We start from the raw sequence: 12421 nt of genomic DNA, 5'->3' as shown, positions 1-12421 counted from the left end.
TTCAAAGTTTTCCCTTTAGGGATAATATGGCCAACATCCCTGCACTGAAGGCATGAGATCCTTTAGCTGTTTATCAGTTTGACCAGACAGGTAGACCTTAAAAAGTTTTATTCATTAGCATAATGGGGCTCTCTAGCAGGGCATACATATACTATAGGTGTACCCCTATTGTGATCATATGCAACCTGACTAACTGCTGAGGAGGCAAAATGAAGACATGAACCACATGCCACATCATGTCACACCACAATTTATTTTAATGGTAAGTAACCTTTGTTTGTTTTGGCACTGTTAAAGTTGTTTTACTTGCACATCATTCCTGAAAAGATATTGTCAATCAATGACTAACTGCAGACTTCATTGACAATGAGGAAAAGTAAAGCACAGAGTTTACCATTACGAACAAAAAATGGTGCCTGCGTGAATTATGAACAATCATGGTTGTCCCTGAATAATAGATATACATCCCTGCACACAACAGAAGTCAAATAATGTTTTCAGGTGCAAAGCGTACCAAAATTGCAAAATGTTGGGAAAAGTGAGGGTCAACCATTCAAAATTTGAAATCTAAGCCAAGAAAAGGGTTACCATCTTTTGGTCCATGGGAAACCCAATAGGCAGTACATTATGTGACATGGTTGAACTATGATCTGTTAAAACAGAATCGGGTTTCTAGTAACATTTGATGATCCATCTGAGGAACTAACATAATTGACAACTCATCAGAAGTGCAGATTTATTCTAGGATCATTCAATTTTTTAACAAACATTTTGCCACTGGTCTGGTCCAAAGAATTTGGTATTATCTTGGTGTAGAAAAAATGAACAAATAGAAAATAACTTTTACATACATGGTAGAAAAAAAACAAAATAACTAAGGGAAGAAGGGGATAAAGTAGTAAATAAAACAAATTGAAGTATTCTAGAGATTAACATGGAGCTAAAATATTTGTTTGTGAATGAAGACTAGCATATGTCTAACTGCTCTTCATGCAAAATTATACATGGTATACATACATATACACAGGTACATTTTCTGTGTTCTGTTTGTATTATGCCGAATCCCTCAAAAAAATGTATTTATATAAGACAACAACCCATGGCATGTATAATTTTGCTGTCTGACTGTACATTTTCTTTTTAACTATAAAAAAAAGTAATTGCCATAAGAAGTAAAGCGTGCATGTGTAGCGCATTAAAAACACTATCCGTAGCTGATGGATGAGCCTGGCATAAAAGACACATCGCTATCAGCTGCTTAAAATAAAACAGAATCAAGGTAGCTACTTCCTTCCACAACATAACCATTGACTCATTTACAAGACTACTAAAATACTTTTTACATTTATTGTGTCTTTTAATAATTCTGTATCCGTGTACAGGAACAAGATTGTAACAATTATCAAAGAACTGAAGCCACACCTCATGTGCCTTTGTCATTGCCAAGCACCAGCATGAAGAAACATGGCAACACAGGAAGGCCTCTGACAGATGAACAATTGGATACCCACCCTTCACTGACTAGCACTTTGGAGCACATACTAGATCAACTAAATGTGTTGACTCAGGTGAGCGTATCTACTTTTAAGATTGGCGAATGGTATTTGTCACACCTGTCGTTCTAATACAAGCTTTTCCTTTTTTGACAAAGATTATCTTTGTTCTTTGTATGAAAACCAGAAGGTTATGTACACACCATTTTGTTCATTCATTTAGGAAGTATGAGATCATTGATTCTGCTAGCTGAATAGTGAGTTGCCATATACAAGGTCTCTGCCTTTATGGCTAGTCCTTATACAGCAGCATCATTGTGTTAATTATGTAACGAAATGGAAAGATACCAACTTCATATATTACCATTGTCCTTGAAAGTCCTAACATTACCCATTGGAACCTGTAAGTATGAATTAATAAGCATAAAAGTGACATCAGCAGTTACATATATGAGATACTAGTGATAGCAAGATTAGGAAACCAGAGTAATTTAAAAAACACACACATCTCCCAGCTATGGAACTTGTATAATATGCCTGTATATTTTGATGTTACAGGACCTCTTCCGTATTCAGTCCTATATTTTAATAAAATAAACAATTTTATCCATTGTGTTTGCATGTGAGATTATTTTATATTACTATAAAAGCTATAAAGAATATGAAGTTTTCAATTGCTTATTTAGTAGGCTCAAATTTGCTGAAAGTTAAGCCTCAGCCATGCTGTTGATTTTAGATGAAAGTTATGTGAAACTTTTCATTGTCACAGATAAAGTGAAGGAAAATCCAACAATCTGAGTTGTCCTCATTGAAGGATTTTCCTGCATACCTGTTCTAAAAAACACTCTGGGATTAAAATTTTGTTCACTGCTCTTCAAGTTTTGTTCTGTCTTTAGACAGTTGTAAAGGAAAATCGCCCTAACTGGGTGCACACAGCAAAAAATCACCTAACGGGTTTTTAATCCTTCCCTGCTCTATGCAAAATTTAACAAAAAAAAATTGACAGGACCTAATTTTTAATTCACACAGGCAATCAAACCCCCTAGTGATACGTGTACAAGAATAATGTGTGCCTTGTTTTTCAGACGGTTTCCATCTTGGAGCATCGACTGACACTGACAGAAGACAAATTGAAAGAATGCCTGGAAAATCAACAAAAAACCTCTTTGCAGGTTTCAGATACGGAGTGAAGTAGTTACTGAACACAAAATCACCAACACATTAGGCAGTGGTGTAGTATGAGCCCGTTGACACCCATTGTATCTGTTCAGCAGGGGAAGTGCTTTAGTTTATGGTAAAATGCATATTACCAATACTGATCAACTATGGCCTGGTTTAAATAGACACTTGTTAAGCAGTTTTGATACAAGTGCTAAACTGCCTGTAATCTGCTGCCTACAACCACCTATACATTTGGACGCATTTGTTCATTTGAGGTTGACAGATGTTTAAAAGCAGTTAGTTGACATTTCTTTACAAGGATTAAAGCATTTGCAATGGTTTATTATGAAGTGCAACAATGCTGTAGGAAGAGGAAAAATGTCCGCAGGAGGGAAACATGCCGGAGCCTGTCAGACCAGCACATCCACTTCTAGTAAAAAAAAAACATAAAAAATGGGGGTGGGGTGTGAAAATAGAAAACTAATGTCATTATTGTAAAAACAAGGTATAGTTTACCACATCTTAAAGCTGTCAAGACAATGTTGGCATTAGTTCAGGTGCTGTTAAATTAGAAGGAGGGAGATTCTTCCAGAGATAGGAATCCTTTCTTAGCCCATTGTATTGAGAAACTTATATGTAATTGAGGGCTGTGTCAGTTTAGAGTTGGTGGCTTTGGAGATGCAACATAACAATAAAAATGATAATGTTGCAGTGACTATTGATCACGTGCTATCATTAGTGAAAGGTATAACTGTTGAATGACTCTAAAGTATTTTAAGCATCATCCCTTTTTAATATTTCCTATGATACATATCACTGATGTGGGAGATTTACAGCCTGTCCAGATAGCCATTGGAAGTTCAGGGAGGCACTGAAAGGCACTTTCCCCAACTGTGCTGTGAGGATCCAATTGGCCCTTGGTTTCAGTCCAGAATACTTTAAAATAAGTATTTTTGATAGTCCTAATGGATGTTGTGAATGTTGAGCACTACTTATGCAAACAATTTCTGGTCCACAGATAAAGGCCTTTTACTTGCTTGGCTATATTCAGAACATTTGTTCTTCCTGAACCAAGTTCAGTTGCAAAGTGGTTGAAGTCTATTCTCTCTTTCTCTGTTAATCTTTAAACTTTTAGATTGGTATTTTATTTGTTCATATATTGTTGCATTTAAAAGAGTGTAATTGGGGCTGGGGGGGGGGGAACACCTTTTATTTCATATGTAAATCCCCCGGAATAATGAGTGGTATTTATATTTTAAAGAAGCACTTTCATATCCTTTTCAAGTAACTTGTGCTAAAGCATGGAGTTACTGTACGTGGCAATGATAACATGCCCGGGACTAACAGGTTTTCCAAGCTCAACATGTGCAATCACTCTCCACAGGTCTGTTTCTGGGCTATTTCCTGTAAATTCCAATCTTCTAAAATACCTATACCAATCTTACTTGATTCTATTGAGGTGGTTTACCAGATTGCTAGATGCTGCAAGCAAAATCTGAGAAAGCAGGATCTGCTGCACTGGTTGCCAAATGCATAAAAATGACAGAAGGTGTTGTTGGTCTCCAAAAAAAAAAAAAGAATTGAACTCCTTACTTTTATTGTACTTTTATCCAGAATTAGAAAATTGCAGAAGTAATTTATTCTTGTAGCTGTCCCTTTTTAGAGGGGTTCACACAATGTAAATCAATCCAGATTGCTATCATGTTGATACATCAGCCTGGTTCTCTACATGTTTCTAATTAAATTGCATTGAGATTTTGTTTTCCTATCTGGAAATTGATAGACATAATTATAAACAAAATACATGACTATCACAAATGCATTATTTTAGGTACAAAAAATATACCCTTATAATATAGGCCGAGTTATTGTAATATTGAGTCCCAGAAATTCCAAGCAAAATATATACACCATTTACATGTGTGTTATTTTACTTGGCAAAGGGTTTTTTATTCAGTATTGTGACTAATACAATTCAGCTGTACTACCTATCCTATTGATTGATCAACTTCATTCCTGTAGCTTTCTCTGCATCTTCTCTGTAACTGCATCTAGCCTGTTCATTGGTCAGTATATCTGTGTCAACTCTCCAATGAAGTTGACTGGAACTGGCATGGCTAAAGCAAATAATGGAGTTGTTACATGCCTAGCTTTGTATGGGATTTATAGGATGAACCAGAATTACAGATCCTCTGCTAGAACAAGGTATACTCTGCGTTAGCTCCACAAGGAGTCCCATGTTGAAGGCTCCCTTGTCTTGGAGTATCAGCAATTTCACCATTGTTGATCCCCTGACCCAATCCAACACCCCGTGGTGTTGTCAAGACCAAAACTTACCTGTCTTTTTGAAAATTATACCTATGGGGAATCCAGAGCTTTGGCTGCCTTGTGAAATGACGGACACCCATACAAATCTCTTTGAACAAACATCCCTTACTCTCCAGGAATATCGCATTGGGTGATTTGAAATTCTTAACCTCTCATATCCCGAGGAAGCTCCGTTGCGAATCACATTCGAAAAATAGGAGCCATTTCAGAAAGAATTTAACCATTTCTATTATATGCTTTTTTACCAGGTCTTTTATGACACCAGCTGATGTACTTGATTTGTATAATTAAGAGTTTTTTGTATGATGTTATGTTAGGATTTGTTTAATAAATATGTTTATTTTCTTTCTATGTAAAGTTATTTCTTTTTAGTAACAACCTTAAAAGCCCAATTTTATTTTTTACTAAGACCCAAAACATGTCTATGTGTTTCCTGTTTTCATTGTCATTTTTTTTAACCAAATTTCCACTTTATTGTTTGGTAAAAGATATAACCTTTATTGGAGTAGAATGACAAATTACATCAGTAAAACATATATATATATGTTTTAAATATGATATCTTTTTTTCAGGTACATAAGCATTCAGTATATGTCCTTACATATGTGTGTGGTTTTACTGAAGTCTAATTTCCCACACTAACAAGTATAAGTGTAGTCATGAGTCTGCGGATTTTATAGTATCACAGACATTCCAGAGAATGTTGACTGGCTTTTTAGTAAGTAGATGACCTTGAAACCTATTTATTTATACTGAGTGCTCTACCTTATGTCTGTGGCGTAAGAAGTAAAAAAAAAAAAATATATATATATATCCGGTGAGCACTTTTCTAATTTATGATTGTATGAATAAGCAGTGTGGTCTGCCTTGAGATTGTATTTGGGGTACAGCACAATCAGTCATTCTGGAATCAATAAGCTTTTTTGTACTTTCTGCAATAGAAAAAATGTTAATTTACTCAAATGATTGGCACTATGGCACTAAGCACATAATAGATGACCCATTCTATAATTTGAAAAATGTAATGCTATATTTAAGCACTGTTTTTCTAATTATCCTAAATAATTTTGGCACAACTATCATTCCTTAGTGTTTGTTTACTATAACCCAAACCATTTACCAAGCAGTATAATTATTTTTGATTTGTTTGTGAATCTGTCTTCCCCCTTCTCTTATTTTTTTATTATTATTTATCTTTTTGTTTTGTTTTACGAATTCAGGAAGGGGCACATCACCCTCCACAATTGTTTTGCTTTGCTTTGTACTGTTAACCTCCAAGCTGTTACTTAATATGGTAGAAACGGCTCTAGTACAAAGACCAGTGCTTGAGATGGATTTTTGTTTCACAGTAATGAAGAATTTCTGGTATTTTGTGTGTATATAGGATAAATTGTAAGACGTCACTTACCATGGGTGTTCTCTGCTTGTGTTTAAGGATCACAGCCATGCAATTCAAAACATACGGGAGATTGCAGTAAAAGGAAATGTTTGGGTCTGTTATGCTTTAATTATTTAAATCATAAAAAATATGGATTTTGATATAATATTAATTTTGTTTTACTTCTATTTATTCCCTACTGTTGTGTGTTCATTTTAGGTTTAACTTTTTATAGATTAAATCTGGTAAAATTTTTATTGGGCACTTTTTAAATTGGGGCTTTCTGTCATTTTCTTTTTTTTTTATTGTTCAGTAGTGGGCTATTAGATTTAAAGGAAATCCTTCCTACAGGTGTGAAGTTTAAGCAATACTAATATGTAAGAAAAAAAAATAAACTAAACTGACTGATATTCAGAGCTAATCAAGGAAGAGGATTTAGTGAATCAATGACTAAGCTGAAAACATGTCTACTGTGTGGGATCATGTGACTTTTTGCACTTTTTTAACAAATATAATTGGGATATCTGGAACAGGAATATGCTCAAAAGTATAGCAAGAACAGATGCTACCAACGAACAATAACCACAAGGCCATCTCTGTTTAATTGGCAACCCTACATTCTTTAGAAAGCTCAAAGAACTATGGGGTCCATGTGCCGGGTAAAAAACAAAGCCAAGTTTAAAAATTAAACAATTTGAAATCAGGTTTTTAGTGAAGAAAGCCATACAAGGGCTACTGCTCCCTTACACTCCATATACTCTAGTTCGGTGCTGAATGATAGGAAATGTGTATCCCAGTACTCTTTAAAATCCAAAGAAATTATTGCTTGTGTCAATCCATAATCTTATCCTTCTCATTTTGTGTCTGCACAGAATTGTAATAATTTTGAGACTATATATACTGTAGATCTTGGTTAGGTATTCTTCCTGTTCTGGGTTATTTATATTTTGTACAAGCACATTATGTTTTGAAGGATATATTGATTTCTCTTTGTAAAACATTTCTGGTTTCCATTCCAACACTGACTTACAACGATTCAACAAACAGCTGTAGCATGTAAGGAATGTACATCTTACCTGGGCTCATTTAAGAGTCTTCAGAGGGACAGTAGTGGTTGTAGGACAGCGTGATATACAGGTGTTGTAGTAACTTCTATGGAGTAAAGCCTACCTTTTGTACAGCTGGTGCAAAGGAATTCTATCATCCAAAATAGTGTATTCTGATAACTTTACAACAAAAAGCAAATGTGACAGCGATAGCGGTTTAGAAGAGTAGGTATCTTGTCTGGAGTGCTTTCACAGTTGCAGTTTGTTTTTCAAAGGTAGGTTCACTTATATGTCATGTCTTAGTTGTAGGTAGAACCTGGTAAGCCGAATCAGCCCCTGACTTCTTATGTCTTGGATATTCCAACAGAGAGCTCCCCCTATTATAGAGCCCTTTTCTGCTCTACTGTTGGAAAGTTTAGGTATTTCTTTCTACCTTTGCATGTTTCTGCGTGTTCTTTTGCATTTTTTATAATATCACATAGAAAATAGTCAAAAATCAATGAAATGTTACCTCTCTTAACCTTCCTAGCAGTTCATTTATTTCCAGTTTTATATGTCTAAAAGCAGTACGTTGTTTTTCATGAAAATTTATTTTATAGTATAATATAATAGTATGAGCATAATAAAGTGTGAAACACAAAATCATGTAAAAATAATAAATTGAATAAATTAAAAAAATCTATATATATTTAAATTTTTTTTACAAAAAATACATATACTCATACTAGTATATATTCTATAAAATAAAAGTTCTTGAAAACAATGTGATATGAATATGAATTTCCTGCCCCGCCCCGCCGGTAACGTACACACGCACCAATGTCACTAGGAACTCCCCGGTGACTCATCGGGTGCAGAAGCCAGCTATAGAAAGAGGACAGAGATGGCGGCGATGGAGGACGCGGGACGCTGGCAGATCCGGTGAGCGCTGTATTTACTATTACTTCCCATAGCATCACCTACCCTGAGTATGACTCGGGGTTACTGCTTTCAGCAACTTTTTTCTACCCCGAGTCAAACTCGGGGTTACCGCTAGGAAGGTTAATGGCTATAGAAGTTGTATAACATATTGGATTGGTATATCCAAACTTTCTACTCTACCAGTCCCATTAAGTAAATAATTGTCAATTACATAAGAAAGTTCTCTTTCTTACATCTCTGAAATGTCTTGCCTGTTGGATAATACCATCAGTTATTTACTTGTATTATTTCACCAATGTATTATGTGAAAACTCACTTTAATGTTAGAATGATTCTACACTGGGCACAGAACCATGGATCAGTTTTTAGAAGTGTAGTTATACATGATTTTTTAGAAGTGAGCATTGGACATTATGATGGTTACACTGACTAGGAAGCCAACTACAAAATATAAATGCTAGAATAGAAAACCCTTCAACTGGTAGGTCTTAATTATCATCTTTCCCTCCCCTTGTTAAAAAAAATTATGTAAAATATATTTTTTAATTTATGTAATAAATATGTAAAAAATATTATTTTGCAAAGATGGCACAGAAGTAATTTAGAAATATAATTTCCTGCTCATTTGATTGAATGTCTGCTTGTTCCAAGAATTTTTTCCTTTTGCTTGTCCAATCATGTAACCATAGAAGGGAGAATTAAAGTTGTATTTGTTTAACAGCAGCTGATGAAAATCTGTGATGAAGCTTGGTAAAAAGTCTGCCGTGTATATAGCTGCCTAGGAGAGATTTCCTTTCTAAAAAAAAATGATGATATCTCATTGTTTAGTGGCTACAAGACAGACTTTTTTTATTTCCTAGCCTACCCACCCATAACAGCTATTATAATGTAGCCCCAAGTTCATAACTGGATTCTTTGTGTAACCATTCACAGCAAATACACATTTTAAAGAATGATGTACCCCATTTCTGGTTGCATCACTGTCGCTGGAAACCATCTTTTCTGATTGTTTCCAGTGACAGGTGAACAAACTAATGCTGTACAAACAGCATAAATTCTGTTCAGGGTAGAGTTGAAGATAAGCTAGTGGGACCCCACTGTTCTCTCTTCAGCAGTCATTCACAATCAGTCTTTCATAAATCCGCCATTCATAAAAAAAAAAAAAAAAAAAACACGTTGGGATACTACTGTACACATGTCAGAGTTTTGGCCAAGATGAGTCCATCCAGGGTGGCAATCCTCCAATGTATGTACGTATCCTTGGTCATTAAAATATAAACCTTTACAAAACAATAAATGGCTGTGAAGTTTAATCTTTTAAGGTTTATTTTTTTACTCCTATTTATTTTTTTAACCTGGTAAATGTCAAAGTGTTTTTCTTGGTCACTATTTAATACCATATTTGCTGTATTTTCTTAAGCAACAGCACATTTCTAAGGCAGCATGCATCATTTTAAGAACGGAAATCATGGTTACTATGACAGTGGTGAATGTTCTTACCCGTAACATATCCTTTTTTTTTTTTTTTTTTTTTTTTTTTCTTCTTCTAGGTTTAAGATTTTTTTCATGTAAACCACTTAACAGTTTCATTTTTTTTAAAATGTGTTAGAAAATTGCTAATCCACAGGTTCTTGAAGTATAAACATGAGTACAATTTTCTATACGTTTATTTGTCTTGCTGCTATCTCTTTCTTAGGTAAATGATGCACTTGCAAACTCCCCGTACACATGTATGTGATTAATCAGGTCAGGCCACCTTCTTTCATTGCCCTATGGACTAACCCAAATGCTTTTTCTACATAGCCTAGTTGGAGGTTATTGAGTCCACAGAACCTTGTATATTTAACAGACCAACATAGAACAAATAATACAAGGTCATTGGTAGGGTTTACATACACATTACCATTTGGACAGTCATCACATTACTGAAAGCTTGTATGTATAACTCATATCCAGTGTACTTTCTCAAAGAATATGTACATCTGCTTTCTCGCAGTGTCGTAATGAAATGGATATGTAATATTGCAAGAAACACAGATCTCTGATATAGCTGTGGATTCAATGAATATTCAGCATCAGATTGTCTCTGCATTCCTGGTCAACCTCTTGTGCACTACTAAAACACGAGACCTAACAAATCTGTTGATCTTTTCTCATTTCTTTTGACTATATTTGTCACTCAAGATCTAGTCCAACCTCAAAAACCTAAGCCAAGCAGCCCTGCATGAAAAGTCTACAATAAAATAATTAGGTCAGAGCTTCTCCTATGTTTCTTTTACTCCAAATACACCTGGTTACAGAAATGTATATATTTGTTTTGTCTGTGGAGCCTGTATATGTCGAGCTTTATAAAATGACATTCACAGAGAAGGGTTAAGTGCAGAATATGAAGCAAAGTCATGAAGCAGTAACAAGAGGAAATTGGAGTCACATGATTCAGATTACTGGTAATTTAAATGACTGCTTGGAAGAACATACAAACACGGTAGTTGGAATTGGATGGGCAATTCTGGAAACAAATGCACAGCAGTGTTCAGATTTTATATCCAACTTATTATCAGAAGTAAATGTAAGGACCTGATGTAGAGATAACTATGACTGATCTACAGCTCGTTTGGTGTCTATAGGGAGCAGAATTTTCAGATAGCACATTTTTTCAGATGCTGTTTGTATCCCTATAGAAGATATTTTGCAGCTATTGAATACTTGCCACCTGAATGGGAAATGAGAGGACATATAGTGCTAAGAGTTCTAGTGAGTGCATTTTCATGGTTTCTTGTAAAATCTAAAATTGATGTTTCTCTTCCACACGTACCTGTTGGCTTGGAGCAGCTGGCACCATCACTGGTGTGTCCAATAACACCTGTTCAACTCACCCAAAATAATAAAATCACACTTGCCTTCAATCCCGCAGATCAGTCTATTTGTCAGGAGGTCTCTTCCATCGGGTCCTGCGTCGTCCCGGCTCCCTCTGCACCAGGCGCTGACATCTTCTCCTCTCTTCTTCCTGGTTCTTTTTCCTACGTCACCCGACCTCACACTGTGCAGGCGCGATATTGGGTAACGTAGATTGGGAAAAATCTGCACATGCGTAACATCGTCAATTTTTTTAACTATTGATAAAAGGGCTCCTTTGAAAAAAAGGGTGTTGCACAAATAAACACAATTTTTATTTTAAATAAAGTGGTTGTCTACCCTTTTATGTAAAGTGAAAATTTTAAGTTTAGGTATGCTTTAAGTGCTTTACCTTTACTCTACAGCAGGGTAATTCTCTACCTTTCCATCTTTGTAATCTCTGTGTCTTGTCTTCACAGAACTTCACTTCCTCAACTCCACAATGTAATCCTTGCATTGGCTTAGAAGGAGATACAATAAACTTTAGGCCCATGTCGTGTATGATATTCAGGAAGAAATGGAATGGGTCTTAGTCCCCAGTGATGCAAGTTATGAGGGAGAGAAAAGAAGGAATGAGACCTAAACCCTTGCCACACATGTTATGATGAGGAGTACATTCATAGATGGAAAAGGAATGAGTCTTATGTTGATGTAACACAAGTGATTTTTTCACTGTCTTTGAAGCTAAAGAAAACTAATTGCAGTCAGTTATAGGTTTGTGTTTACTTCAATAAATTTGCAGCCCAGTTACTGAACAATTAATTACAATAGGTGCACATTTTATCCAATGCAGCTTCTGACAATAGCATACCAATGACTTTTAGCCTCATGAAGAAGCATGTCTGTCAGCTACAAATGCAACTATGTAACAATTAAAAATAGAAAAGATGTGTATCTGCTACATGTGTCTGTTATAAATTTGCTGACATTGCCCTTATTCTGGCCCCAAGTCACTGCCTACTTATCCCATTCTTATCTATAAGATTCTGGTTGACACTGAGAGGACAATCAAGTTAACCCGATGACAGTCAGAATTATTATTACACAGTATTTATATAGTGCCATCATATTACGCAGCGCTGTACAAAGTCCATAGTCCTGACACTAACTGTCCCTCAAAAAGGGTCTTAATCTAATGTCCCTACCATAGTCATATGTCACTAATGTAGTCTAAGGTCAATTTTTGGGGGGGAAGCCAA

At 35.4% G+C, this 12421-nt stretch overlaps 1 protein-coding gene across 1 annotated transcript in view; it reads left to right on the top strand.

Annotated features, from left to right (window-relative positions):
* The window catches only part of POC1B (POC1 centriolar protein B), a 38447-nt gene extending 35744 nt beyond the window's left edge, over positions 1 to 2703 (top strand). The window contains exons 11-12 of the mRNA XM_072401231.1: positions 1383 to 1568; positions 2579 to 2703. Of these exons, the coding sequence (XP_072257332.1) occupies positions 1383 to 1568; positions 2579 to 2683 (291 nt within the window). The 3' untranslated portion in view covers positions 2684 to 2703. The remainder of the gene's footprint in view (positions 1 to 1382; positions 1569 to 2578) is intronic.
* Positions 2704 to 12421: the final 9718 nt, after the last annotated feature.

This window comes from Pyxicephalus adspersus, chromosome 2 (assembly GCF_032062135.1).
Source record: "Pyxicephalus adspersus chromosome 2, UCB_Pads_2.0, whole genome shotgun sequence".
In the NCBI taxonomy this organism is placed as follows: Eukaryota; Metazoa; Chordata; class Amphibia; order Anura; family Pyxicephalidae; genus Pyxicephalus; species Pyxicephalus adspersus.
Note: the sequence above shows the minus strand (reverse complement) of the source record. Positions and strands in the feature narration are given on the sequence as shown.